General features: G+C 39.5%; 1 protein-coding gene across 3 annotated transcripts in view; it reads left to right on the top strand.

Moving 5' to 3' along the window:
• Positions 1-17,595, top strand: part of NLN (neurolysin) — a 105,802-nt gene extending 88,207 nt beyond the window's left edge. For all 3 annotated transcript variants that reach the window (XM_032279498.1, XM_032279488.1, XM_032279506.1), the window contains 4 exons: positions 1,851-2,037; positions 2,348-2,476; positions 4,455-4,591; positions 15,685-17,595. In XM_032279498.1, the coding sequence (XP_032135389.1) occupies positions 1,851-2,037; positions 2,348-2,476; positions 4,455-4,591; positions 15,685-15,819 (588 nt within the window). In that variant the 3' untranslated portion in view covers positions 15,820-17,595. The remainder of the gene's footprint in view (positions 1-1,850; positions 2,038-2,347; positions 2,477-4,454; positions 4,592-15,684) is intronic.
• The last annotated feature ends 8,630 nt before the right edge of the window (positions 17,596-26,225 follow it).

Here is a 26,225-nt window from a genome sequence, read left to right as displayed (position 1 = left end):
CTGTTGTAATTACTGTATAAGATTGTTTTATCTATGATATAGGATGTGATCTTAGAACATCATATACCATAATGAGACAAAATATTCCATTTCTGGGACCCTTACCTCTTTCCCTGCAATAATTTTTTTTTTTTTTTTTTTTTTGAGATGGAGTCTCACTCTGTTGGCCAGCCTAGAGTGCGGTGGTGTGATCGCAGCTCACTGCAACCTCTGCCTCCTGGGTTCAAGCACTTCTCCTGCCTCGGCCTCCCAATAGCTGGGATTACAGGTGCCCGCCACTATGCCCAGCTAATTTTTTTTTTTTGTATTTTTAGTAGAGATGGGGTTTCACCATCTTGGCCGGGCTGGTCTTGAACTCCTGACCCTGGGATCTACCCACCTCGGTCACCCTAAGTGCTGGGATTACAGGCGTGAGCCACCGCACCCAGCCTCCCTGCAAAAATTTTTTAATTGGGATGTCCTCAATAGAGGTGGCCTAATTCCAGAACCCAGTGGATTTAGTTATCCTTGCCCCTTTAATATTTGCAGCTCTTCATATCTAGAATCAGCACAATTTTAATGAGAAGTCAAGCAAAACATTTTTTTGCATAAAGAGAGGAAGGCAGAATGTGAGATGGCATTGACATCTGTGCCTCTGCCCTGGGCCAAAAAGCAGAGTGGGTATTTGCCGCTGATTCGGCACCCCATCTGCTGCCTTCTCTGGTGGTTACGTCCCTCTTCCCTTTCCCCTCCTTTTGGAGCCTCAGGGATGATGAAGTCAGGGAGAGAAGGTTGGAATGTAATGCATCAGAAGAGAAAAACAGGACAGTGGTTCAGGGAAAGACAATAGAATGAGGAGCCCCATTCTGCAGATGACCCAGTAGGATAAATGCTAAGTCTTCTCTGCCAATGGCAGTTTTACAAGTGTTTGAAGGACTGTGTGAAGGTTAAAAACACTAGCCTGTTTTAGTGAATCTCTGTTTTTCTGCTTGAGAGCTTTTCTGACGTCTGACTCAAGAATTTACTAAACTTGGTTTCATTAAACTTTTTAAACCTTTTTTTTTTTTTTTTTTTTATTCTGGTGCCATGACTCGGATACCTCTTTTGTTTTTTTAACTCAGCTCAGGCCTCCAGAATAAGTCCTTTATTCTGAAGTTAGAGCACCAGGAGTGCTCTAACTTTTGAATACATCCCTTGTTTCTCTTTTCCTATAGCATATAACTCACTCCACTTGCCAATTAATTTACAAACCTAACTCCTACTGAAGCGGCTTCTTATTTTAAAGTAACATTGTCCACCCAATCTGAGAGGTAGAAATCTGGCTTTCTACAACATAGTAATCTTAGAACCGCTCATTTAAAGTTTAGAATACAAAGCATCGCAAACTCAAAGGTTATCAGTCTACAGTGTTGTCATTTAACTCTTTAATTAATTTTGGTTAAAACTTAAGTAGTTAAGCAATAGAGTGATGAGTGCCGCAGAAAGGCATGTACTGAGTAAACAGAAGTAAGCAATTGGAAGGAGGAGCCAGGGAAAAATTGCTTGTTTAATGGATCTCTTCATTTTTAATGGAAAATTCTTTTAAAATATTTTTGCTTTCAAAGCTTAAGGCTTGTTTTTAGCTTAGACTGTTTGTATTTTTGAGTTTTGATTTCCTGATGATCGTTCCAATCTTGTTTACAATTCAAAGGAATGAAATTATTACCACAATATAGAGTATTTAGGGGTTATTGCTCAGCTGCTGTATTTTATTTTCAAAGGGGCAGTTGAGTCTGATTCTGCCTTAAGTTTTGGTGATTCTTAATAATTATTAATTGCATATGTACTTTTCATTCAGTTCTTTAAAAAAAATCTCTGTGTTTGCTTTCTAGACTGATTTTGCACGATTTAGCGGAACAAATGTGGAAACTGACTTTGTAGAAGTGCCATCACAAATGCTTGAAAACTGGGTGTGGGACATTGATTCCCTCCGAAGATTGTCAAAACATTATAAAGACGGAAGCCCCATTTCAGATGATCTGCTTGAAAAACTTGTAGCTTCTAGACTAGTCAACACAGGTATGACTTGTAATTTTAGAAAAAAATTGCTGGCATCTTCTTCTGTAGAACTTATTTTCCCTTTAAATGGTACCCCAATAGTGCTAATATGAGGAGTGAAGAATATTAAATATACTGAAGTAGGAAACCCTGGGATTTTGTCTAAGACAGAAAACCACATCTCTTTTAAATCTTAAGTAGAATGAGATGTCCTGCTCCCATTTTGTGATGAGTACTACTGGAATCCGTTTTTGGAATCTGCAATCTTGTGATAATAGAACACACAGTTCTGTCTTTTCTAAAACATGCCCAAACATTCTTATGTTATTAGGTCTACTGACCCTGCGCCAGATTGTTTTGAGCAAAGTTGATCAGTCTCTTCATACCAACACATCGCTGGATGCTGCAAGTGAATATGCCAAATACTGCTCAGAAATATTAGGTGTTGTAGCTACTCCAGGTATGTAACTACTACGAGTTGAGTTCATTTCCCTGTGAAGCACAGGACATTCTCCTAACATTGCAGGGGAGATGGAGTTTGTCAGACAGATTACCTAATTGTTTCTGATTTCTGTAATCAGGCCATGACTTTCAGATAAGCATACTATGCCCTTATGAGTTATCCTGTCCAAATGCGCTTGAAAGAAAGGTGGCTCCAGATCTGCAGCATTTTAGCGTAATCAGGCGTGAGCAGTTGGCCTCCGCCCCAGAGCTGGGAGAGACGTTCATGTTGGCAGCACACTCTCAGCTCCTCCCTCCCTGTATGCACCATGACTTCCCTATGATTTTCAGTAACAAATTGGCAGAAAGATCATTTATTTTTTTTTTATTTTTTTCCTTTGCGTATAGTATTTTATTTTTTCCATCCCCTCAAGCATTTATCCTTTGTATTACATACATCCGCTTACACTATTTTAGTTATTTTTAAATATACAATTAAATTATTATTGACCATAGTCATCCTGTCATGCTATCAAGAAGGGGCATTTTTAGGCCTGGTGCCCTGGCTCATACCAGTAATCCCAGCACTTTGGGAGGCTGAGGCAGGAAGATCACTTGAGTTCAGGAGTTCAAAACCAGCCTAGGCAACATGGCAAAGCCCGTCTCTACAAAAAATACAAAAATTAGCCAGGTATGGTAGTATGTGCTGTGCCTGTAGTCCCAGCCACCCAGGAAGCTGAGTTCAGAGGATTACCTGAGCATGGGGAGGTTGAAGCTGCAGCAAGCCGTGATCACACCACTATACTCCAGCCTTGGTGACATAGTGACACCCTGTCTCAAAAAAAAATAAGGAAGTGGTATTTTCGGGGAGAAGCATGACCTTCACCTTGTTTCTGATTCTGAAGTCAGTTAAAGCATTTAGCTAGCATTTTCTAACCAGAAATTTATGGGACTCGTGTGTACATGTGTGTGTATGCCTGTGTGTGTGTGTGTGTGTGTGTGTGTGTGTGTGTGTGTGTGTATTTATATTTGTATGTATATGTTTTAAGACAATATATAGTTGTGCTTTTGTATGTAGTTGGTAAGGTGAATATTTTTCACCCAGGAAATTGTTATTAAAATGAGTCAGCCATGTTTATAGAGAGAATAAAAACAAGAATGGTCAGTTGAGTCATTCTAGGCTCCCTACATAGTAAGCCATAGAGCACCTTTGTGTCTCAAGCCACTTTGACAAAATCTTTTATAAAGTAGCCCTACAGGTAGATCAAATTGGTAAAGAGTTCTTTTTCAGGCCGGGCATGGTGCCTCACGCCTGTAATCCCAGCACTTTGGGAAGCCAAGGTGGGCAGATCACTTGAGGTCAGAAGTTCAAGAACAGCCTGACTAACATGGTGAAATCCCATCTCTACTAAAAATACAAAAATGAGCCAGTGTAGTGACAGGCATCTGTAATCCCAGCTACTGGGGAGGCTGAGGCAAGAGAATCGCTTGAACCCGGGATGCCAAGGTTGCAGTGAGCTGAGATCTCACCACTGCACTCCAGCTTGGGTGACAGAGTGAGACTCTGTCTCAAAAAAAAAGTTGTTTTTCAGTAATTATCATCCTAAAATAAGTGTGATTCTGAGACATTTTAGATATAAAGAGATGTGGCAAAGAGTAGGGTTAATATTATATTCCAAGATACATACATGTTTAAGGGATAAGAAAGGACTGACTTCAGTTCCAAAACACTGAGCTATCTGATGGGTGTGGACAAAGCCGCTGAAACTATCATTCCAGAGCTTGGGGCCGAAACCAGCTCTGAGGTTGAGCCATTGATAGATGTTTATAAACATCTTGGCCAAGAGGACACATAAGCCCAGGGAGTATTAGAGGTGAGATGATATCATTCACTCTCTCCTCCCACAGCTAGGCTCCCCAAAGGGAAACCTTAGCTAGCTGTTAACCTCATCATTAACATTTGCTATCACATTGATTGAAATGTATTTTTTTTAAAGGCACAAATATGCCAGCTACTTTTGGACATTTGGCAGGGGGATATGATGGCCAATATTATGGATATCTTTGGAGTGAAGTATTTTCCATGGACATGTTTTACAGCTGCTTTAAAAAAGAAGGGATAATGAATCCGGAGGTATAGTATTCTTATTCTTCTTTCATTAATTTTTTGGTTGCTCCCTCCCCTTTAACTCCTAGTGTAAAATATTGATCGCACCTAGATTTTACTGTAAGAGGCTTGGTAACAGCTTTTACCTCTGAGGCTTTGCATCTTTCAAATCATCGTACATCATTAAGTTGCAGTATACAAGTGATTAATTCTGTAACTTAAAAAAAAACTAGTATATTTTCTTGCTTATTGACATTCCAATATACTACATAATTAAAAATTCAAAGCTTTTTTTATGGATTTGAGAATTTATAGCTGCTAGTTTTGACATGTGCCATACAACGTTTTAGTTTTATAGGAAGTTGGGAAAGAAAGATATAAACTCCCTCCGTGATGTAAATGGTTTCCGTGTGTTTTGATATTCTCTACACACTTTGTGCACTTTTGTGGGAGACGCCCTTTTTCTGTGGCTGGCATGCCCCACCCACTACATGGTTTGCGACCTTTGTGCTTTTACATAGTTTAAGCTGCTTCATTAACCTGAGCCATTCCTTTCTGTGTGCAGTGAGTTGACTGCCAGGTAGCTGCCAGACAGACCTTCCTGATTTACAGCCCCCAATCTCCATTCTCATTGAAGACTCATCCATCAGATTATTTCCAAGGCTGATGCATTTTCCAATACATGTTTTTAAACAGTTGGATTCAGAAATTAGAAGAACAAATTATCAAAATCAGGCTCTCTGTGCTTATTTCAGCCAACTGATTTGTTCTCCAAATATTTTGTTCTAGATTGCATACGTGGTACCTTACACATATGTATTGAAATACATCGATGTGATTTAAATCACCATTCCCTCCCCACCTTCCTCCTGAAATAACACCTCCAAGGTACTCATACTTTATTATTTTGAAGCATTTCCTCTCCCATCCCCACCACCCAATCTGTTAAGTCCTTGTAATTCTTCTTCCATTACCTGGCCAACCCATTTACAAAGGTCAACTGCTGACTATTGTTCTCAGAGACTTACCTACTCCTGCATGGCCTTCAACCAGGATCCATCCCTTAATGCGTCCACCATAGAGATGGTGCTCTGAGGATTCAAAGTGTCCTGGGGAAGATTGTATGACTCCACTGACATGCCCCACTGCAAAGTCATACCCTCTAGCCTGAACCGGACCCCAGCGTTCTCTCTGGTCCAACTCCATTCTCCTTATTAATTTCCCTCCGAGTCCCCACCACCTCTCTCCTCTATCAGCAGATGATCTCTCCTCTTTATTTAAAAAATTAAGATTATTGAAGCTGGGTGCAGTGGCTCACACCTGTAGTCCCAGAACTTTGGGAGATTGAGGTGGGAGGATCACTCAAGTCCAGGAATTTGAGACCAACCTATTCAATAGAGCAAGACCTCATCTCTACAAAAAATGAACAAAATTAGCCAGGTATGGTGGTACAGGCTTATAGCCCGAGCTACTCTGGAGGCTGAGATGGGAGTATTGCCTGAGCCCAAGAGAGGTGGCAGCTACAGTGAGCTGAGATCATGCCACTGCACTCCAGCCTGGATGACAGAGTGAGACCTGTCTCGAAAAAAAAAAAAAAAAATCATTGAGAATGAGTACCTTCATCTTTCTTTCTCTGTACTTCAGTACTTGTCTTATTTCTTCCTGTCTCAGAGGAGATGTCTCTAACATCAAGAGTTTCTGGTTTGCTGCCTTGGAAAAAAAAACTCACTACTGATTCTGATAACCCCTGTTAGTGTTAGTACTCTGTTCTTTTCACAGACTAATTTCTCAGTGTAAGAAGAGGTCTTTGCAAACCTCTATTTCCTTACTTTTGACCCGACCAACAGAATTGGAAAGTTATCCTTCCTCCGTAGTTACCACTGATGACCCAGATACCAACTCCGAAAGCCCTCACCTTTTTTCTTCACTTCCTGCCTCTTGTTACTCCTCTCTCTGTTCACAGCCCTCAGCTCAGCAATGAAACCCTTTTTTACTTCCCAGTACTCCCTGTGTGTTTAAGTTTGTGTGTTCCCTTGGGTTTCTCCACCTTCACAAATTTATTCATTCTTTTTCATTCACCTAAAATATATGCCTCCTTCATCTGTGCCTCTCAAAAATTCTAGCAGTCTTAAAGGTCTAACTCAGATAACCACATGTTCAAGAAATCTTTGAGATTATCCAAAACCAAAAGGGATCTTTCCATCCTTTGAACATACGAGTGAACTAGGAGGAGGGGACTAAGCCTTCCCATTCACTTCCTCTGTGCTGCCACTCACGGGACCACATACCCAGTACCTTCTCTCATTACCTTTCTCTTCTCTTTTGGAGAACTGTCCCCTAAAATAAAGAGAAGTTAAAAATCAAAAAATAAAAATAAAAATTGAAAAATAGACTAGTTTTTAAAGAAAAACAAAAGACAAAAAAAGTGGTCTTGGGCATGGAAAGAGGGCTTCAATAAACTTTTACTATGTCTAGAATATTTAACGTGACTATTACCAAGTGAAAAAACATCATATTGTAAGATATTTTACACCATGGAATACAAATGTTGATTTTAAAATGTGTTTAGAAGAAAAAAGCACATCAAAATGTTGTCAATGAGTATCTTTGGGGGATACGTTTATGAGTGATAATTTTTCTATATTTTTATGGAGTTTTTCCTTATTTTTACATAGTGCATAGATTATTTTGGAAGCCAGAAACAATGTCTCAATGAGAAAAAAGATCTAACTAGGTAAAGGCACAATTGATACATCTTACTGGCAATCACTGGTGAGGCTTCCTGGTGTAAGTGTACACACTGCCTCTCCCAGCCAAGCCTTCGCCATCACCTCCGCTGCGCTTGCCCTCATGTGACCACATACCCAGTACCCTCTCTCATTACTTTTTCTCTTCTGGATGTCAAGGTAGCAGCCAAATTACGGATCCCAGTGGTTCCCAGGAACTCGCAAGCCTGATAGAAGCAATTCCTGTCATTATGCTTCTCTGTACTTCCTCTTATTCTTAAGCTACACAGTTTGGCAAGCAGCCATACTACTCTTATTTAGACGAAGGTGCTGGGTTGAACTTAGAGAAAGCATGATCCCAACAACTTAGAGTTAAAACTTGTGATATTCTGGTCTCTCACTTTACATTCAGAGGCCAAATAAACTATATTTTAAAAAAAAAAAAAAAACTTGTGATGTTAAAAACAATTTTTAGTATTACTAAAATTCTGGATTCAGCCGTGCTGTTTTCTTAGATGTCTTATGCCATAAGGCGGGTGTTAATTCCTTCCTTTGCACTTTTTCCTTTCCTTTCAAGTGCTTTGCCTATCATGGCACTCCCTGCTCCTCTGCTATCACAGCAATAATGGACCTGGCTCTAAAAGCTGAGAAGAATCCCTTGGCCCCTCACCCTCATACCCTTCGCAGATACTAGAAGGTGTTTTTTAAGCAACCATTTTATTCCCTTATACAATGTACTATTTGGGTTTTTTTGTTGTTGTTTTGTGGGGGTGTTCTTTAAAAAAGAAAAAAACAAATACTTGCTCTAAAATAACACTTACCTTACAAGATCCAAGTACCCAGTTATTAAAAATTAATGCTGTGGTAGAACAATCCTAGTCTACAAAAAAATTAGATTGTCATTATAGCTATGTATGATGAAGAGAAAAAGAAAGTCTTTTGTTGTCCCAAAGCATTAATTTTTAATAACTGAGTACTTGTATTTTGTAAGGCAAGTGTTATTTTAGAGCAAATATTTATTTTAATAAGAAAAGAAGAAGAAGAACTCCCTGCACAAAAATAATATACACCATGAAATACTGTGCAGTCATGAAAAAGAACAAGAGCTGAACCCAGGGTGTGGAGGCTGCAGTGAGTCGAGATTGCACCGTTGTACTCCAGCCTCAGCAACAAGAGCAAAACTCCATCTCAAAAAAATAAAAAGAACAAGATCATGTCCTTGGTAGGGACATGGATGGAGCTGGAGGACATTACCCTTAACAAACTAACACAGGAATCAAAAACCAAATGCTTCAGGTCCTCACTTATAAATGGGAGCTAAATGATGAGAACACATGGATACATAGAGGAAAACAACACACACTGGGGCCTTTTGGAGGGTGAAGGATGGAAAGAGGGAGAGGATCAGGAAAAATAACAATGGGTACTAGCTTTAATACCTGGATGATGAAATAATCTGTACAACAAACCCCATGACACAAGTTTACCTATATAACCAACCCACACTCGTACCCCTAAACTTAAATGTTGAAAAAAAGAAAAATACTTCTTCAGACCAATATACCATACATTATTTTGTGCCGTAACCACAGAGTGTGTTATTAGCCAACACTGAGAAAGATGGCATTACCTTGAGTTGTTCCAGACTCGGTGGTTTTGCTTTAGTTGCACATGTCAGTGAGTGGTTGCTTCAGATACATAGACAGGATAAAAATATGAATTTGTATGGTATAAAGGAATACTTCATTTGATCTGAAGTCATGGGAATCAGCAGTCAAAACACATCCTGCAGACTTTGTTGTCTCACCCTCCCTAATGTGTGTTTGTGTCATTTTGAGAAGATAGCCGGATGGCCCTTCAAAGAGTCGGTGCCTGCTATTGTTAGTCCCCAGGCAACTGGAGAGGCTGGGAGCTGAGAAACCACATGTTGTTGATGTAATTGGTTATGCAATAGAGAAGACTGTCTCCAGTCCTTCTCTCCGTAACCCCCTGCCATCCTACAAACCCCAGAGTCTGCTCTGGGGACCATTTCAGATCTTCACAAGCACAACTATAGAAAGTAGCAGTAGAATATTTTAGGGTACAGTTTTCATTGTTTTGAGGGCCTCTATCAAAGTATAATAACTGGCTGCTTACCTATAACAGCCCAAAACTTTGCTACCTCTGGTTTTATCTTTATTTTTAAAATATTATTTGTCATAGTAAATAGACATCACATCGTAACTGCTTAATTATTTTGTTGATGTTGTTGTCGTTTCTGTTTATTTTTCAGACAGAATCTTTCTCTGTCGCCCAAGCTGGAGTGCAGTGACACGATCTCGGCTCAGTGCAACCTGGGCTCACTGCAACCTCCACCTCCCTGGTTCAAGCAGTCCCCCTGCCTCAGCCGCCCAAGTAGCTGGGATTACAGGCACATGCCACCACTCCCGGCTTTTTTTTAATATTTATTTTTTGTATTTTTCATAGAGATGGGGTTTCACCATGTTGGTCAGACTGGTCTTGAACTCCTGACCTCAGGCAATCCGCCCACTTCGGCCTCCCAAAGTGCTGGGATTACAGGTGTGAGCCACCATACCCGGCCAATTATTTTGTTATTTATTACCTAAAGTTTTTTTTTTTCCTCAATGAACATGAAGTTGTCTCATTGTCAAACATAGCTTTCACTTTTCTAAATGTTCTCTTAATAATTATGGAATGGAACTGCTTGGGATTAACACTTCCAGCAAGCTCTCGAAGATCTTTAAGGTCACCAAATGTGAATTCAGAATCCAGCAGTTAATCATAGGTTGAAATGATGGGGCATTTTAACTAGGGCCGTTTCTTTTTATAAGGCAACTTCATTGTGGGAAAATTTTCTAAGAGGTAATAGACATTGTGGATTCAAAGGCAATTATATTGTTAAGCTATTATCTTCCTCCTCTTTTGCATTTGAAGAAATTGCTAAGCTTTGTTTCTTCAATCAGAAGAGGAGAAATACAAACAAGTATCACTTCTGAAAGAAATACTGAGAAAGTCAAGATAGTAAGTGCATCTTATATCTCAGTCTGTAATGCCATAAGGAAGGAGCGACGTCTTACATACAATAATAGCCACAGAAACATGAAGCGTCTCAGTTAAACATGACAAAGAATCACTTGATAGAGAATCTATAATATAAAGCTAAGGATTCCAGTGCTTGAAACAGAATCCTAGGCCCAATTCCTGCTGTAATGTGTTGCTGAAAGAGAATATGAAATTTCCTCTCCAGAAGGTTTTTACAAATGGCTTTAATTCTCTTCTCTGTCTCAGCTCTCCTGATGTACCATCCAACAGCTGATTTTTCTTATAACTGAACCTTTTCTAGTAGCCTCAGGTTTTGCCTGACTTGAGGGACAAAGGAAGGAATTTGAATTGATTTCCAGCCTACTTCTTGAATATTTACAAGGTCAGATCTTCTAAATCTTGAATCCCAACCAACTGGAAGCAGTTTTCCTTCCTTTGTGCTCTTACAGCCCTTCTTTGTTCGCTCTTAGCACCCCAATAATCTGCTTGGTTAATTGTCTATTTTTTGATCTTCCCTAATAGATCATAAGACTCTTGTAAAAAGAGCTATTTTATTCCGCGTTGTGTTCCCATCTCTGCTTCACAATTATTTAATTACTGTATAACATATTTATGCCTTTTTGGACCTAACTGATCATTTTCCCCCTCCGCTTCCACTTCTCGACCCTTCATACATACTCCTACCCAGGGTGTTTTTTTTCTTTGGATCTCCTCTTCCCCATAAATAAAAGTTTACCCTTCTAGCCTCATAAATCAGTAAGGTTTCCAGAAAGCCTCTTCTAATTAGGCAACAATTCCGAACACTATTCTTGGCTGCATCTCTCTATCAACACCAGTTTCATTCTCTCCCTTTTTCTTTGTTGTCAAAGCAATTCTTTTTTTATTTTTTTCCATTCAAGATCTTCCCAGCCTCATAAAAAACAAAGAGTATGCTCTTGGGAGGGAGTTATGGAAGGAGAGATTCCGAAGTCCAGCTTTAAAGCAGGCTACTGAGCTTGTCAGGTGCCTGATTATCATCACCCATCCTTGGCCGGTCACTCTCTGCCCTGATGCCTGTTACTCAGTGTAGGAAGGAGATAGCTCTGGCTGCACTCCCTAGAGTCCTCCATGCTGGGAAGGAGGGAGGAGGGGTGGAAAGTTAGTGAGAGCCTGCATGAGCTGCTGCAGATGCCCAAGATAGCAGGAGACCCAATCTGTTTCCCATGTATATATTCTCATTGCTGATAGATGATGGACATCCTTTATTTAGATAATTATTATTGCTATTAAAATATTACCTGAAAGGGTGCATATTATTGGATAAAATGAGTGTCTGAGTGTTTTCTCTCTCCCACTTAATACTCCTACTGAATTATATGTTCTATTTCTTACTAGCAGTGGAAATGAAGTTTCTTATGCCTTTCTTTAGCTTTTTTAGGAGACAGAAATAATTTTGAGGAAATGCCACTCCAGGAATGCATTTGTTTCCCTGAACTGTATGTAAATAATGAGCTGAGGCAGTGTGAAAGGAAAGGGAAGAGAGGAAAGGGGAGGAGGAAAGGAGAGGTTTATTGATTACTGCTATATGCCAGATATGCTAGGGAGTGAACGGAATACTGAAATCACCTTCTCCAACTGCCCAGAAACCAAGTGAGGTAGCCATACTCCCATTTGACAGATGAGGAAATCCAGGCCGCAGATCACATAGCTAAGGATTGGACTAAGATTCAAACCTGGGCTTGACTAGAGCTCCTGATCTTGGTTCAAAAATCGTCACTGTGGGAGAAGACTTGCACACTTGCCAAAAGATATATGCTAGTCTTCTAGGATTAAAAAAAACCACAGAGGTGCCGGCGCGGTGGCTCATGCCTGTAATCCTAGCACTTTGGGAGGCTGACGTGGGTGGATCACCTGAGGTCAGGAGTTCAAGACCAGCCTGGCCAACATGGTGAAACCCCATCTTAGATTTAAAAAAAAAAAAAAAAAAAAAACCACAGAGGTGGATGACACTGGTTTTCCTTCATAGGAAAACTTTAGTTTTTATTGTATGCAGATCTTCCTGAAGGATATTTCTAATGTGAAAAATTTTAGCAGTTGTCTTAGAGCCTCTCTTCTTGATTTCCTCACAGTTACAGTTTCTTTATAAACAAAGTATTAATAGAACAACGTAGGGCAAAGACTCCTTCCCCCTTTAGCATGTGTCTCCCAGACCATGTTCTCTCACGTAAAGAGCCTGGTGCCCCCCTGAAACACAAAAATTCACTTAACTTTTTTTTTCTTAAGAAAAGCAAGATCCTGTTACCAAAATGACTCTTAAACTCTTCTCAAAACTTCATTGCAAAGGAAATGAAACTATTAAAAGACCATTGCTCTGTAATTCAGGAAATTGAATCAACTTGTATGCAGCCATAAGCAGAGGAAGATTTGAGCTGTACTGAGCCACATATTGTGAGATTAAACAGTGCCCTGCTCTGAAATGATTTTACCATTCGTGAGCTGTCTCTTTACCACACCATGGAACTCCTCAAATGCTTCCTTTTCTTTACTACCTAAAATTACAGTTCTCTGCACAAAATGAAAATACTTTGTCAGATGTTCACATTTGGAGTGATTTTTTTAAACTTTCATTTTGATTTTCCTTAATGTTTCTATAATACTACTGAATATGTGTTTATAATAAATGAAAGATATACGATACATAGACCTTGAGCTTGAAGAATTTCTGCATATAAGTATTGATGATTGCGATTGGGTGATGGGTTCATGACAGCTCATTACACTGTTGCTCTACTATTACTGTGTATTTTACGTTTTTCATAATAAAATGTTTAAAATATGTTTGTAATTCTGCAGAAAAAGTTAACTCACATTGTCTATGTTCTTCCTGTACTGCTCTACCCAGAGAGCACAATCTTCCCACGCTCCACCCACTAACTTAACACTGGTCAAATTTAGGCATATTGAGCAGAGAAAGGAAGGGAAGGGAGATAAATTGTGGTTGGACTCAATAGCTATGATATGCTCCTTCTTGGCTTAAAGTCCATGACAAGAACAACCATCACTCACATGTTAGATTCTAGATTGCTGCTGTAATAGTAATGAATTGCTGCAGACCAGGCAAGAAATAACACGTTTTTATTGTTGTTTTTTTTTTCCAAAAGCTAATTGAAGGTCGGGAGCATTGGCTCATGCCTATAATCCCAGCACTTTGGGAGGCCGAGGCAGTCAGATCACTTGAGACCAGGAGTTACAGACCAGCTTGGCCAACATAGCAAAACCCCATCTTTACTAAAAATACAAAAAATTAGCTGGGTGTGGTGGTGCACATCTGTAATCCCAGTTACTCAGGACACTGAGGCATGAGAATCGCTTGAACCCGGGAGGGAGAGGTTGCAGTGTGCCGAAATTGTGCCACTGTACTTCAGCCTGGGTGACAGAGTCAGAGTCTGTCTCAAAAAAAAAAAAGAAAGAAAAGAGAGAGAGGAGAGGGAGAGGAGGGGAGAGAGAGAGGGAGAAGAAAGAGAGGAGAGGCAGAGAGAGAGGAAGAAGAAGAGAGGAGAAAGCTAATTGAATCTAGCTCCAAGCCCTAATCCTCAGTTTTGGAAAGTCCAATATCAGTGATTGAACACCTTCTCCTTTTAAGAAAATTGATTTAAAACTTGTAAATAAGTCAGTTATTTCCTTCATAGGAAAGCTCTAGTTTTTGCTGTATGCAGATCTTCCTCAAGGGTGTTTCTAACATGAAAAATTTTAGCAGTTGTCTTAGAGCTTCTCTTCTTGATTTCCTCACAGTTACAGTTTCTTTATAAACAAAGTATTAATAGAACAACTTAGACTGCTTTGTACCTTTTTAATATCATACCAGAACACCGTGTAACAAGCCCTCCTAAAGATGATTTTATGCTCCGGGCCCCAGACCTGTCCAGTATGTTAGCTGTGGCTGTTGAGACTTGAAATGAGGCTAAGTACAACTGAAGAACTGAATTGAGATGTACCGTAAATGTAAAAAGCACACTGGGTTTGAGGACTTACAACAACAGGAACAAAGGTCTCCATAATGTGTATATTGACACATGTTGAAATGATACTATTGTGGATATAGTGGTTTAAATAAAATAGTAAAATTAATTTTACCTATTTGTTTAACTTTAAAAAAATGTGGTTAGTAGAAAATTTAAAGTTACATATGTGCCTCATATTATGTTTCTGTTGGAGAGTGCAGCTCTAGAGTTTATGAGAAGGTAACTTTAACTAATTATTTACTCTTGATTAGAGTCCAGACTGTGAAGTTAGATGTTAGCCTGTAGATGATTAATAAGCTGCAAATGATTTCTATTTATAGCCAAAAGGTAACCCCCAAAAGTTTGTATTTTTATGGCTCTAGGACATAAATTGTTTTGTGTCCAACTTGGTAGATTTCATCCATGTTTTATTTTCCTTAACAGTTTGACTAAATTTACCTCTGATAGTTGTATCAATCAAAATCTTGTTATATGACAGAGCTGGAAAATCTCTAGCTCTTCTTGTACTAAAAAAGATGATTAGTCCTGTTGATCAAGTGATATAATGGATATAAATTTGTGTTACTCTGTGAATTGTTTATTATGCATATATTTGGAATTATGCCTCATTGAATTATCTTGCTCTGCTTCCTTAAAAGGACAGTGAAAGAGAAGTGAAAATATTGAACAATGCTGATACTAAGTAACCCCTATTTTCTTTCCCTCTCTCTGCTCCTGTGTTTATGTAAATAAAAGTAGAGGAAGTGTGATTTAAAATCCCAGATCTCTGTCCCCAAAGAAAGATTTCCAAAGGTCCTCATTCCCAGCATGAACCCATAAAAACATCTTGCTCTCCCCTGTGGGGCATGTGCTGCCCTCCTCCTCCCATCCATAAGGAAGAGGGTTTTGTTGTTGCTGTTTTGAATGAGCCTGTCATAAAAGCTGCAGAAGCCATTTGACAGTAGCCATGCTACTGTTTCCAGGCACCCAGAACTCCTATTTGTAGCTTTCTTGAACACTTGCTTTCTAACCCTTTTGAAATCACAAGAGATAGAGTAGCAAATAGGAACCTGTTGTATATTCCATTTGGCTATTTGTTTGTTTGTTCATATTGTCAGTTCACTACCTTGAATCTAAAGAGACAAGACCATAATAAAGGACAGTGTACAAGACCTGAGGTTTTAAGCTCCAAATCTCTTAGCTACCAAAATAAATAAATACTGCAGAGCTGTTTGTGAGCAAGATAAAACATCTAGACAGAGTAAGGCTAAAGTCCTTTTTCCTTCACCCCTACCCTTTCCTCTTCTGTATCTAGAGATTTAGAAAATTGCTATAACCATGAATTATTAGGCATGATGTTTTATTTTATTAGGTTGGAATGAAATACAGAAACCTAATCCTGAAACCTGGGGGATCTCTGGACGGCATGGACATGCTCCACAATTTCTTGAAACGTGAGCCAAACCAAAAAGCGTTCCTAATGAGTCGAGGCCTGCATGGTTCGTGAACTGGGGATCTTTGGTAGCCGTCCCTGTCTGGAGGACAAGTCGACATCACTGTGTGTTACTGGCCTGGAAACTAAAGGGAGTTTTGCAAATGAAAATTTAGATTTTTATTGATGTCCTTTTGTTTTCTAATTTTAAAAATTATAAAGATGTAAATGGAATTATAAATACTGTGACCTAAGAAAAGACCCAGTAGAAAGTAATTGTAGTATAAAATTTCATAAAACTGGATTTGATTTCTTTTTATGAAAATTTCATATGAAGGTAACTTGATTTTTTACTATTATCTAGATAATATGATATAAGAGGGCTAAGAATTTTTAAATTGAATCATATACATGATCTAATTTATCCTTCTTATATCTTGAAGTTTTGTACTTGGGATTTCTGTACTGATAAATGAATCATCACATTCTTCTGGTAAATATTTTCTTGGAACTCTGTGTCAACTTTGATCCTTTGTCTCCCAGGAAGGTGTAACCTCTCCTTTGCCTGCATACCTCAAGGCCAGGGGAATATGCCTCAGTGATGCATATATCTTTGTGTATCAGGCTGCATGATTCCCAACTTTGTGCCACATTTAAATTATCTTCCTCCATTTGAGTTTGTCTTCTCTGTCTAAAGTCCAGTCAGAGAGCATCAAAAAATTATGTTTCAACTAGGCTGGTCTAATATATAAGTTTTTGTATCTTGTATCAGAGGATTTCGTAGTTTGTATTAGAGGCTCATTTCCACTTCATCATACAAGATCGTCAATCTTTTGGCATGTATGCCAATTAGAATACTAAAGCTAGCCCAAGCACATTTTTCTCTTCCCATATTTCTAATGAGTGTTAGGGACTTTGCCTCTTTTACTGACCACGTCCCCAAAAGTGTCAGGTAGATATGTCACGAATGGCTCTGTAGAGAGCCATGGGAAGAGAGAGGGAATGGATGTGGAACATAAAAGATTCAGACACCCCAGAAGAGGAGTGGGTTTTGGACAGAAGCATTTGAGGACAGCTGCTCCAAAGCCTTATGTGTGTGATGAAACTCACTGCAGGGAAGACAGTCTTCAGTAGCCTATTTCATCTGGTGATTTTTATTTTAAGTGAACTGTTGAATCTATCTTTAACTCTCTTTATTGTAGGTCTAAATTCTGATTCTACAGCAGACCAGTAAACTCACAGTATTTCTTTTTCCTGTAGGAGTCTATTCAATAAGGAAACCAAGACAGGATAATAAAATTAAAAAAGAGAAAAAAAACTTTGAATGTACCCTGCCTAGGTCTTCCAGTTGTTTTCCATTGCATACCTTAGGTATGACTTTACTGGCCAGGGACAAAATTAGCACCTTTCGATTCTCTGGTCCAAGTGGACTTTGTGCTAAATAAAAAAAATTATTATACTACACAATAAAATTACAGACAGCAGGAAATTCAAGAGCTAGGAGATTCCTAGATTATAACTGCCAAGCAAATACCTTAAACATCCACCTAAAATCCTACTGCCCTCTCTTGTGAGATTATTTCCCCAGCCCTTCTCTTCCCCACACTCACTCAATGTCACCCCCCTAGTCCCCAAAACTGTTTTTGTGGTCTTTGCAGCCTATGGTTGTTTTCCAATATCTTCCCCCCACCCCCAGACTTTTCTGTTTTCCAGTGTCAGACAAAAAACTCTTCAGCTTTCTCCAGTGTGTCTCCTTAACAGTAACTTTACCATTTGAAATCTTATTTCACACAGGAAAACTAAATTGGTGTGGAAAGGCTGCACACAATAAAGTTACATTATTATACATGAGAACGAACTCATATTTCTTTCATACTTAGCGTTAAAACTGAAATGCATGAGAACAAAAGCACCATGGTATTCTTTTTAAAATTTAGGGCCTACCTCTAATATTTAAAATCTACAAAAGAACAGTCACAAAATTAATACTCAGGCCAGGTTCAGTGACTCATGCCTGTAATCTCAGCAGTTTGGAAGGCCAAGGCAGGCGGATCACCTGAGGTCAGGAGTTCAAGACCAGCCTGGCCAAAATGGTGAAACCCCATCTCTACAAAAATACAAAATGTAGCTGGGCATGATGGCTCATGCCTGTAGTCCCAGCTACTCAGAAGGCTGAGGTAGGAGAATAGCTTGAACCCAGGAGTAAGAGGTTGCAGCAAGCCGAGATTATACCATTGCACTCCAACCTGGGTGACAGAGCAAGACTCAGTCTCAAAAAAAAAAAAAATTAATACTCAGAAACTTCTCTAACATAATTCAAAAGAAAGGACTTACTTTTTTAAACCTTTTTGAATGTGACCATCTATCTAGTTGTTCTTTTTTTCTATATCAGAGCAGAGAGTATCACTGACATGCTTGAAATAGTGGATAACTGGAAATTGTAATTGGACAAATGTACACTTAAGATTTATAGACTGAGCCACATGTAATAAAGTCTCTCCTGGTAATTGATCCAGGGGATTTAGGCCTTTTTTTTTAAGGCGTTGTTATGTTGTGAAGGATAAAATCTTAAACCTCTTATGCTAATGGATAGTAGGCATGATCTAAAGGTTTAGTTTTACGATGCTGCAGAGAAGAGAAATGCCTTGACGTTATGCCACCTGATGTAGACTTTGTCCCCCTCTAATATAAATGTTGCATGTTACCTAGATAAACAACTAACAATTTCCTTGAAGAGTTATCACCTGAGCTACTTAGGTCAGGGTCTTGCCTTTCTAAAGCTAATAAGATGAGAAGTGGATATCTGTAGCTCTTTGGATGACAAATTGCATTGTGGAAGAGGCTAAAATTGAGGAAATAACTCTTCAAAGAAAAATTTCTGATATGATCATTGTACTTGTAAATGCTTTAGCTAATAGGCAGTGACTCAATTTTCTACTTCACCATTTTACCTTTAGCCTTTATGTATAAATTAAAGGTCTGTGGAGATCCTGCCACCCCACTAGGCCAGTTTGTTTGTGTTTTACCATTTATTCATTTTCTATTATATACAGGTGGAACTTTCCAAGTGCCAAGGAAATTGTATTAAAATTTACATTAAAATACTGTCATCAGGCTGCTATAACAAAATATCACAGAGTGGGTGGCTTCAGAAGCAGACACGTCTTTCTTACAGTTCTGGAAGCTGGGAAGTCCCACAAGCCACATGCTGGTAAATTTGGTTCATGGTGACGCCCCTCTTCCTCTTTTACTGACCACGTCCACAAAAGTGTCAGGTAGACATGTCACAAATAGCTCTGTAGAGAGCCATGGGAAGAGAGAGGAGGCAGATGTGGAACATAAAGGGTTCAGAAACTTCTGCAGGCAGCAGTGGCAGGGAGCAAGTCCCAGTGTCTCTTTTTATAAGAGCACGAATCCCATCATGAGAGCTCCACCCTAATGACTTCATCTAAGCCCAGTCACCCTCCGCAAAGACCCCAACACCTAACCCCATCACATTGGCAGTTAGGGCTTCAATGTAGGGAAGAGGGCATAAACATTCAGTCCATAGTGAATACTGATTCCTCAAAAAGGGTTTAAACATAGTTAACTGAGCCCCCTAAGAATGTTAAAAGAGAAAATCCATTTTATTTGAATAGATACAGTGACCAAAGCTGCTTCTCTCAAATCAACATATAACAGTTAGATGTTTCCCATCTGAAATTGGATAGCCCATTGAAATTGAACATGCCTTCTCCTAAATGTGTGGTGAGAATAAAAGCAAGAAAGAACCGCATGCGGTGGCTCACACCTGTAATCCTAACACTTTGGAAGGCTGAGGCGGGAGGATCCTTTGAGCCCAGGAGTTTGAGACCAGCCTGAGCAACATAATGAGACCTTGTCTCTACAAAAACTAAAACGATTAGCTAGGGTTAGTGGCATATGCCTATAGTCCCAGCTACTTGGGAGGCTGAGGTGAGCCCAAGGAGGTCAAGGCTGCCGTGAGCCATAATCATGCCACTGTACTCTAGCCCGGGTGACAGAGACATACCAGTTCTTTTGCAAAGAACTGATCTTATGTAGGTCTTTTAAATAAGACCTTAAAATTTAAAAGAAAAGACCTACATATGCTCAGTTCTTTGCAAAACAGTCAACATCCAAAAAGCTTATTTTTTGAGTCATCTTTAGTGGGGAAATTTCCCACTGGAAACAGATTCACCTAAGTGATTAATAACTATATCAAGGCAAAAGGTAAAGGCTGTAAGATGTAAGTATTAGACCAAAATAGACTTTTTCAACAAACACACAATAATGCTGTAAGTTTGTAACAAAACAAAATTTTAAAAATTGAAGTAATGAACACAACCATGTACGCACCCCCATATCACATCATGAGTGATTCTTGAGTTTTTATTTGGTTGAAATCACCTTGTAGTTCCCTTTCCTGAGAAAATATACGTTCAACACATCTAGTCCATGATGTACGTACAAGGGGAAGGGGTGAACAGGAACTAGGCTCCCTTGTTCTGCCCACATGAGCTGAAACCTGTACTAGCTGCGTATTTCATAGGCCCCAATGGCTCACCTCCCATGATAAACTGTCTCTAGCATTTGTCATGAGAGAAACTGTATGGCTAGAAATAGTTTAGATAACTGTTCATTGAGTCCAGCAAGACACTGGTGTCGCTGTTGACATCTTTGTGGCTAAGATGGAGAATGTAACTTAATAGTTATCCAGGTGGATTCCTAGCTATTGAAACAGAGTGAGATACTTGCATAATGATTAACGTTAAACTGGGGGTAATTTCAAATCATTTGGCTAAAAATGCAAAAAATCCCATGAAAAGGTATCAAATTTACAGATGACAGGGCTGGAATTATTAAGTATGATGATATTAATATTTTAAATTATTTTGGCTGGGCATGGTGACTCACACCTGTAATCCCAGCACTTTGGAAGGCCAAGGTGGGTGGATCACCTGAGGTCAGGAGTTCAAGACCAGTTTGGCCAACATGGCAAAACCCCATCTCTACTAAAAATACAAAATTAGCCTGGCATGGTGATGGATGCCTGTAGTCCCACCTACTCGGGAGGCTGAGGCAGAAGAATCGCTTGAACCCGGGAGGCGGAGGTTTCAGTGGGCTGACGTGTCACTTTACTGCAGCCTGGACAACAAATGGAAACTGTCTCAAAAGTAAAAAATTATTATTATTATATTTTAAATTATTTCAATGTGGAGACAAGCTCAAAATGAAATTAGACACATTTCATTACCAAAGTAAAAGAGAAGCCTGACTTGATAGTAGTATGCAGGATAAAAAGAGTTGGCAGTTTTATTTGGCCAAATTCTAATATCAGCTCATAGTACAGCACACCTGGGGAGGAGGGCAGGAGGCGAAAATGAAGGCTAAGAGTGTGTTGATAGAAGTATGTGGCCAGATCAAAAGAATAATCCCTCCAGACTCCAGTATAAGATCAACTCACTGTTGAAATACTGTGTTCCCTCCTAGGTATCACATTTTAAGCAGACTTTGGCCAAGTATTACAGTGTTTCCAGGAGCAGGAAGAAGTTGGTGATAACTTTGAAAATACTTCTCAAAAGAAATATATCAAGATAATTTGGGAAGTTCAGTCTGGAGATAATTCAGAAATACAGATGATTATTGTTTTCAAATACTTAAAGGATATGGGAGAGGGAATAGGCTAATTCTGTATTGCTTCAGAAATCAAATGGAAACAATTAAATTCTATTAGCGAAATTGTTAGAAAATATGAGGAGGCTTCAGTTCAGTATGAGGAAGCCATTTCTAATAATGATTGTTGATTAAAAATACATTCTCCTGCTGTGAAGAGCCTGTAGCTGCCATGAGGGTTACAGAGGACATTCCTCCTTTGAGTTGACATTTGTGCCAAATCAGCTTTGAGGGCTTCTCCAGCATTTAAGATGCAATAATGATAAGATGCTCGTTGGAAAAAAACATCCCTCAGATGAAACAGTCACAGGCTGGCTCTGAGAACTGGCATCAGATGATTGCGGTTCCCCTCTACTGCAAGAATATTGTTTATGGCTTCAGGTTGGCTCACTCCTCACCTGTAATCAAAGTTTATCCAGAGGTTAAGTTACCAGTTTTCCGGTGGGTATCTGGGAACTGAGACTAGGAGACTAACAGTTGTATATGAGCATAATAAAGCAAAAGACTGTTACAGAATGAGTAAATGTTCATTTTCTTCCCTTACAGACTTACATTTACTCTCTGTCCATTCCACTCACTACTGTCTTCACCACACACACAGAGGCAAACAGCAGATTCAGATACCCAGGTGCGCCATGCATGCACTCCACTATGTTGTGATCTCTTTGAGGCTTGTTTCTGTCCCCAGTGCTCCACAGTCCTGGACTGTTAATGAATCGTTCATATGTGTTTGTTAATAAATATACCTTCTTTAAAATTATCTTTTGTTATAAAGGTGCTTTTATTTCTATGATAACTGCAAAATACCTAATTTGTAAATAAACCTAAAACTATACAGATAAGTTCTTTCTACACCTGCTGGGGGCAGAGTTCTACATGAGAGTCCTTTTCCTTACTGTACTGAGAGTTTCTGCATGAGGTAGATGAAAGAAACATGTTTTCTGTAAAAGAAAAATTGGGAATGAAGAATGTTTTTAAAGTTTTCTCAGCTTCTCTCTGTGATTATGTATTCCACACCTAGAAATTTCTTAATCTAGAATCTCTGGTTTTCTTGGGTGATCTATGAAAAGGGCAGAGCAAGCAGATGTCCTGTGATTGCCCTGAAATTATATATGTTCATGTGCATGGATACATGCATTTTTCTAGGGACAGGGTCCTTAGCTTTAAACAGAACAACTGTCTTTAAAAATGTACTTTCAAACGTCTGTTTTTGAATTCATTTCAAAGACTCTAACATGCCCATTGTGTGTCAGGCACTGTGCTTGGCAATGAGGATACAAAAAGACACCCCAGAACTGGAGTTGCTCACAGTGGAGTGGAAAAAGCAAATGCGTTCATAGTTTATTGAGATAAATTATAATAGAAAGGCGCGTATCCAAAGCTTTTGCGTGTTTTCCCCCCAACCCTAGCTGACTCCACTATACAATTTGACTGTTGTGCCACAAAATTTTACATAGTTTCCATGCCACCTGCTACCACAGGCCTCTATTTTTAACAAAATGATTGCTTTTCTCTTTTCAGCATTTCAGGAGTGGGACTAAATGGTGTTCTATATCTGGTACATCCAGGAGTTTCTTAGAACTGGGGTTAAAGAGCTTATAAACAAGAGATGAAAATGTTCACTTTCGCCATTTTTGTACAAGTGGTTATAAATTGATAGCCATTAGAAGAATGATGCGGGACCCCTTTTGCGCTAACACATATTAGATAGCCGAGAGGCATTAGTACCTCCTGTAATTCTAGAAAACAGGTTGTTAAAATACTCACTGAGTCATTTAGAGATGGTCCAGAACTAGTCAAGATTTCTTACTTCCTGCTCCCAGCAACTTTTTTTTTTTTTATGAGACCGGATCTTCCCATGTTGCCCAGGCTGGTCTGGAACCCCTGGGCTCAAAGCGAAGTGCTGGGATTACTGGTGTGAGCCACTGTGCCTGGCCCCCTCAGTATTAATAATTTCTGTTCCCACTAATAAGAGCCAAAAGAAAGGCACCCTAGCACTTCAACCTCTTACTGCCTATTATCTGTGACTTCTTTATGTTAGGATAGAAACTGATTAAACAGATCAATGAAAGACCAAAGAAACCTCAGGACTCCAAGGTTTAGACAAAAACTGGGGCTGGACTTTAAGCTTACATTCCATTTCCTTCTGTTTCTGTAAATAATCATCTGCTTTTCAGAAGTCCTCGTTTTTGTCTCTCAGACCTATATATTTTATTTTCATGTATTTTACTTATTCATGTAATTATTTAAATTTTTGATGAGAGAAAGTCGTAGGTGTGATTCCAGACAGGAATTTTCTTTCTCTTTTAATGATTGGATGGATAGGTCTTAAAAGGAATATAAGACTTTATTCCAGAACAAAGCAGTCATCAGTCCCTTTGTATTCAGGGCAAAGTGGGGAAAACCAGAAGATCCATTTTGTCCTCCCTGTTCTAAATCAGATGCCTTTCTATGCTCTTCAACATTTGTGTGACTGACAAGTGGGACTTCTGTTGTAATTCACAATGCAATCACTGTTCTAAACATGCACATGGCCCACTCTGTCTCAGCTTCAATTATCAAATCTTCAGTCAGAGGCTATTATCCTCTGTTTTGTTCAGTCAGCGACATAGCCAGTGAATTTCCAACTGAGATCAGGTGGCAAGAGAAAAATTTCTCACACTTCATCTATCAAGCCCTTATAGACCCCAGTATATTTCCTTCCCTGGGGGGTCCTGATAGGGAAGTTTTTCTGAAGTCATTTGGGAAGGTGATCTAATATTGCATTTCCATTCCTAATTCCACCTTAGGTGAGTGTAGGGAAATAAGAATAGCTTAAGAAGCTATAAATTCACAGGGATCCATCCTTCTGCTTCATTATTTTCATGTTACTAATTTTTTAGTAGATAAGCTATATCCTGTGGTCTGCCTAGCCATGTGAAGCATCTCTGTCCCTCCTGCCTGCCCTTCCTTTCTCCCCAAAGTCCAATTAAATAAATGGAAGTTCTAGGCAAATCTGTCCAAATCCCAGCAGGAACACAACAGAAGTCTGAGGCAGAAAACATAGTTAGTGAGGCCAAGCAAAACAAATCTAGGTGCTTTTTAATTTGGGAGTGGGGGCTTGGAGCCTTTTCTGTGAAACACCCTAGTTTTAAATTAGTTACTGTCCTGATGCCTACAGACTAAATGAGAGGTTTAGAAGGATTAGGGTGAGAGTAGACTATATACAACCACTTCTACAAGAAAATGCCTTTTAACTTTTTTCTAAGATAAATATTGTAGGAAGAGTAAATGCCTTTTTAAAATGTCTGTGCAAGCTAGGCATGGTGGTACATCCCTATAGTCCTAGCTCTTCAGAAGGCTGAGGCAGGAGGATCACTTGATCCCAGGAATCAGAGGCTATAATGAGCTATGATTGTGCTACTGCACTCCAGCCTGAGTGACAGAGCGAGATCTTGTCTCTTAAAAAAAAAAAAAAAGTTGTGGCTGGGCATGGTGACTCAGGCCTGTAATTCCAGCACTTTGAGAGGCCGAGGTGAGAGGACAGCTTGAGCCCAGGATTTCAAGACCAGCCTGGGCAACACAGCAAGACCCCTTCTCTACAAAAAAAAAAAAAAATTAAAAATTAGCTGAGCATGATGGCATGCACCTGTGGTTCCAGCTACTTAGGAGGCTAAGGTGGGAGGATGCTTTTCGCCTGGGAAGTCAAGGCAGCAGTGAGCTGTGATTGCACAACTGCACTCCAGCCTGGGTGACAGAATGAAAACAATGAATGAATGAGTGTCTGCAGAATGCAGAAGAGCTCTATGGAAGATTTGACATCTTTCAAAACCCACTGACCAAATTTTAAATATAATTATGAAGTTGTTCAAAGAAAACTAAACTGCTACCTGCTTGACTTTTATCTTCTGAAGTTCAAGTTAATGGGGAGGTGGGGGGAAAGCCAGTTAAAGTCAACTTGTTTTATAAGGGTGGTACGTATTTGCATTAAGGCATACAAAAACCCGATTAATTCCTCTGTCTACCTAGTAAGTTTCTTAATACTCTATCAGAATTCAGCTGGGGCGTTAGCACAGCAACACACTGTTTTCTCTGGTGCCAGTAGACAAAATGTCAGTACGCCTGCTGCATTCCTCTGGGATAATAGAAATGAGGTCATTACATTAGAAAGTGGATCATGTGCTCAGGATACACTTCTCCCACCCTGAACCCAGTGACTGTTTCCCAGGTTAAGGTCACTAATCTGGTGGCAGATGCAATTCTAGTAGCCAGAAGAGGGTGATTCAGAAGAGTCACTTAAGGAATATTGAGGTTTTATGATATTTGAGATGGCAATGATGGTGTGGTGGTTGAAGGGCAGATGTGCCTCTCAGAAGGTGAACACTGGAAGGGAAGTGTTAGGACGGAGGGCCAAGAACCTGATTGCTGGCAAGTGCTGGCTTGAACAAGGACAATTGTTGGAATCTAAGAGGGGTGCTAATATTCAAGAGAAGAAGGTGTTCAGTTTCAGGGATCTGTTTGATTAGCAAACAATCGTTTTGTAACTCAAGGTGACTAGAAGTTTTACTTTTCAAAGGTACTGTAAGGGACTGTCTAACCTCCTACAAAGGATTTTCAGGACATGTTAACCATGAATAATAAAAGGTATGAGTTCATGGCCAGGTGCAGCCGCTCACACCTGTAATCCTAGCTGTTTGGGAGGCCAAGGCAGGTAGATCACTCCAGCTCAGAAGTTTGAGACCAGCCTGGGCAATATTGTAAAACCTCAGCTCTACTGAAAATACAAGAATTAGCTGAGTGTGGTGGCATGTGCCTGTAGTCCCAGCTAC

Source organism: Sapajus apella, unplaced genomic scaffold, assembly GCF_009761245.1.
Source record: "Sapajus apella isolate SASKATOON/1434 unplaced genomic scaffold, GSC_monkey_1.0 scaffold1, whole genome shotgun sequence".
Classification (NCBI taxonomy): Eukaryota; Metazoa; Chordata; class Mammalia; order Primates; family Cebidae; genus Sapajus; species Sapajus apella.
This window is presented reverse-complemented; position numbering and strand designations above follow the sequence as displayed.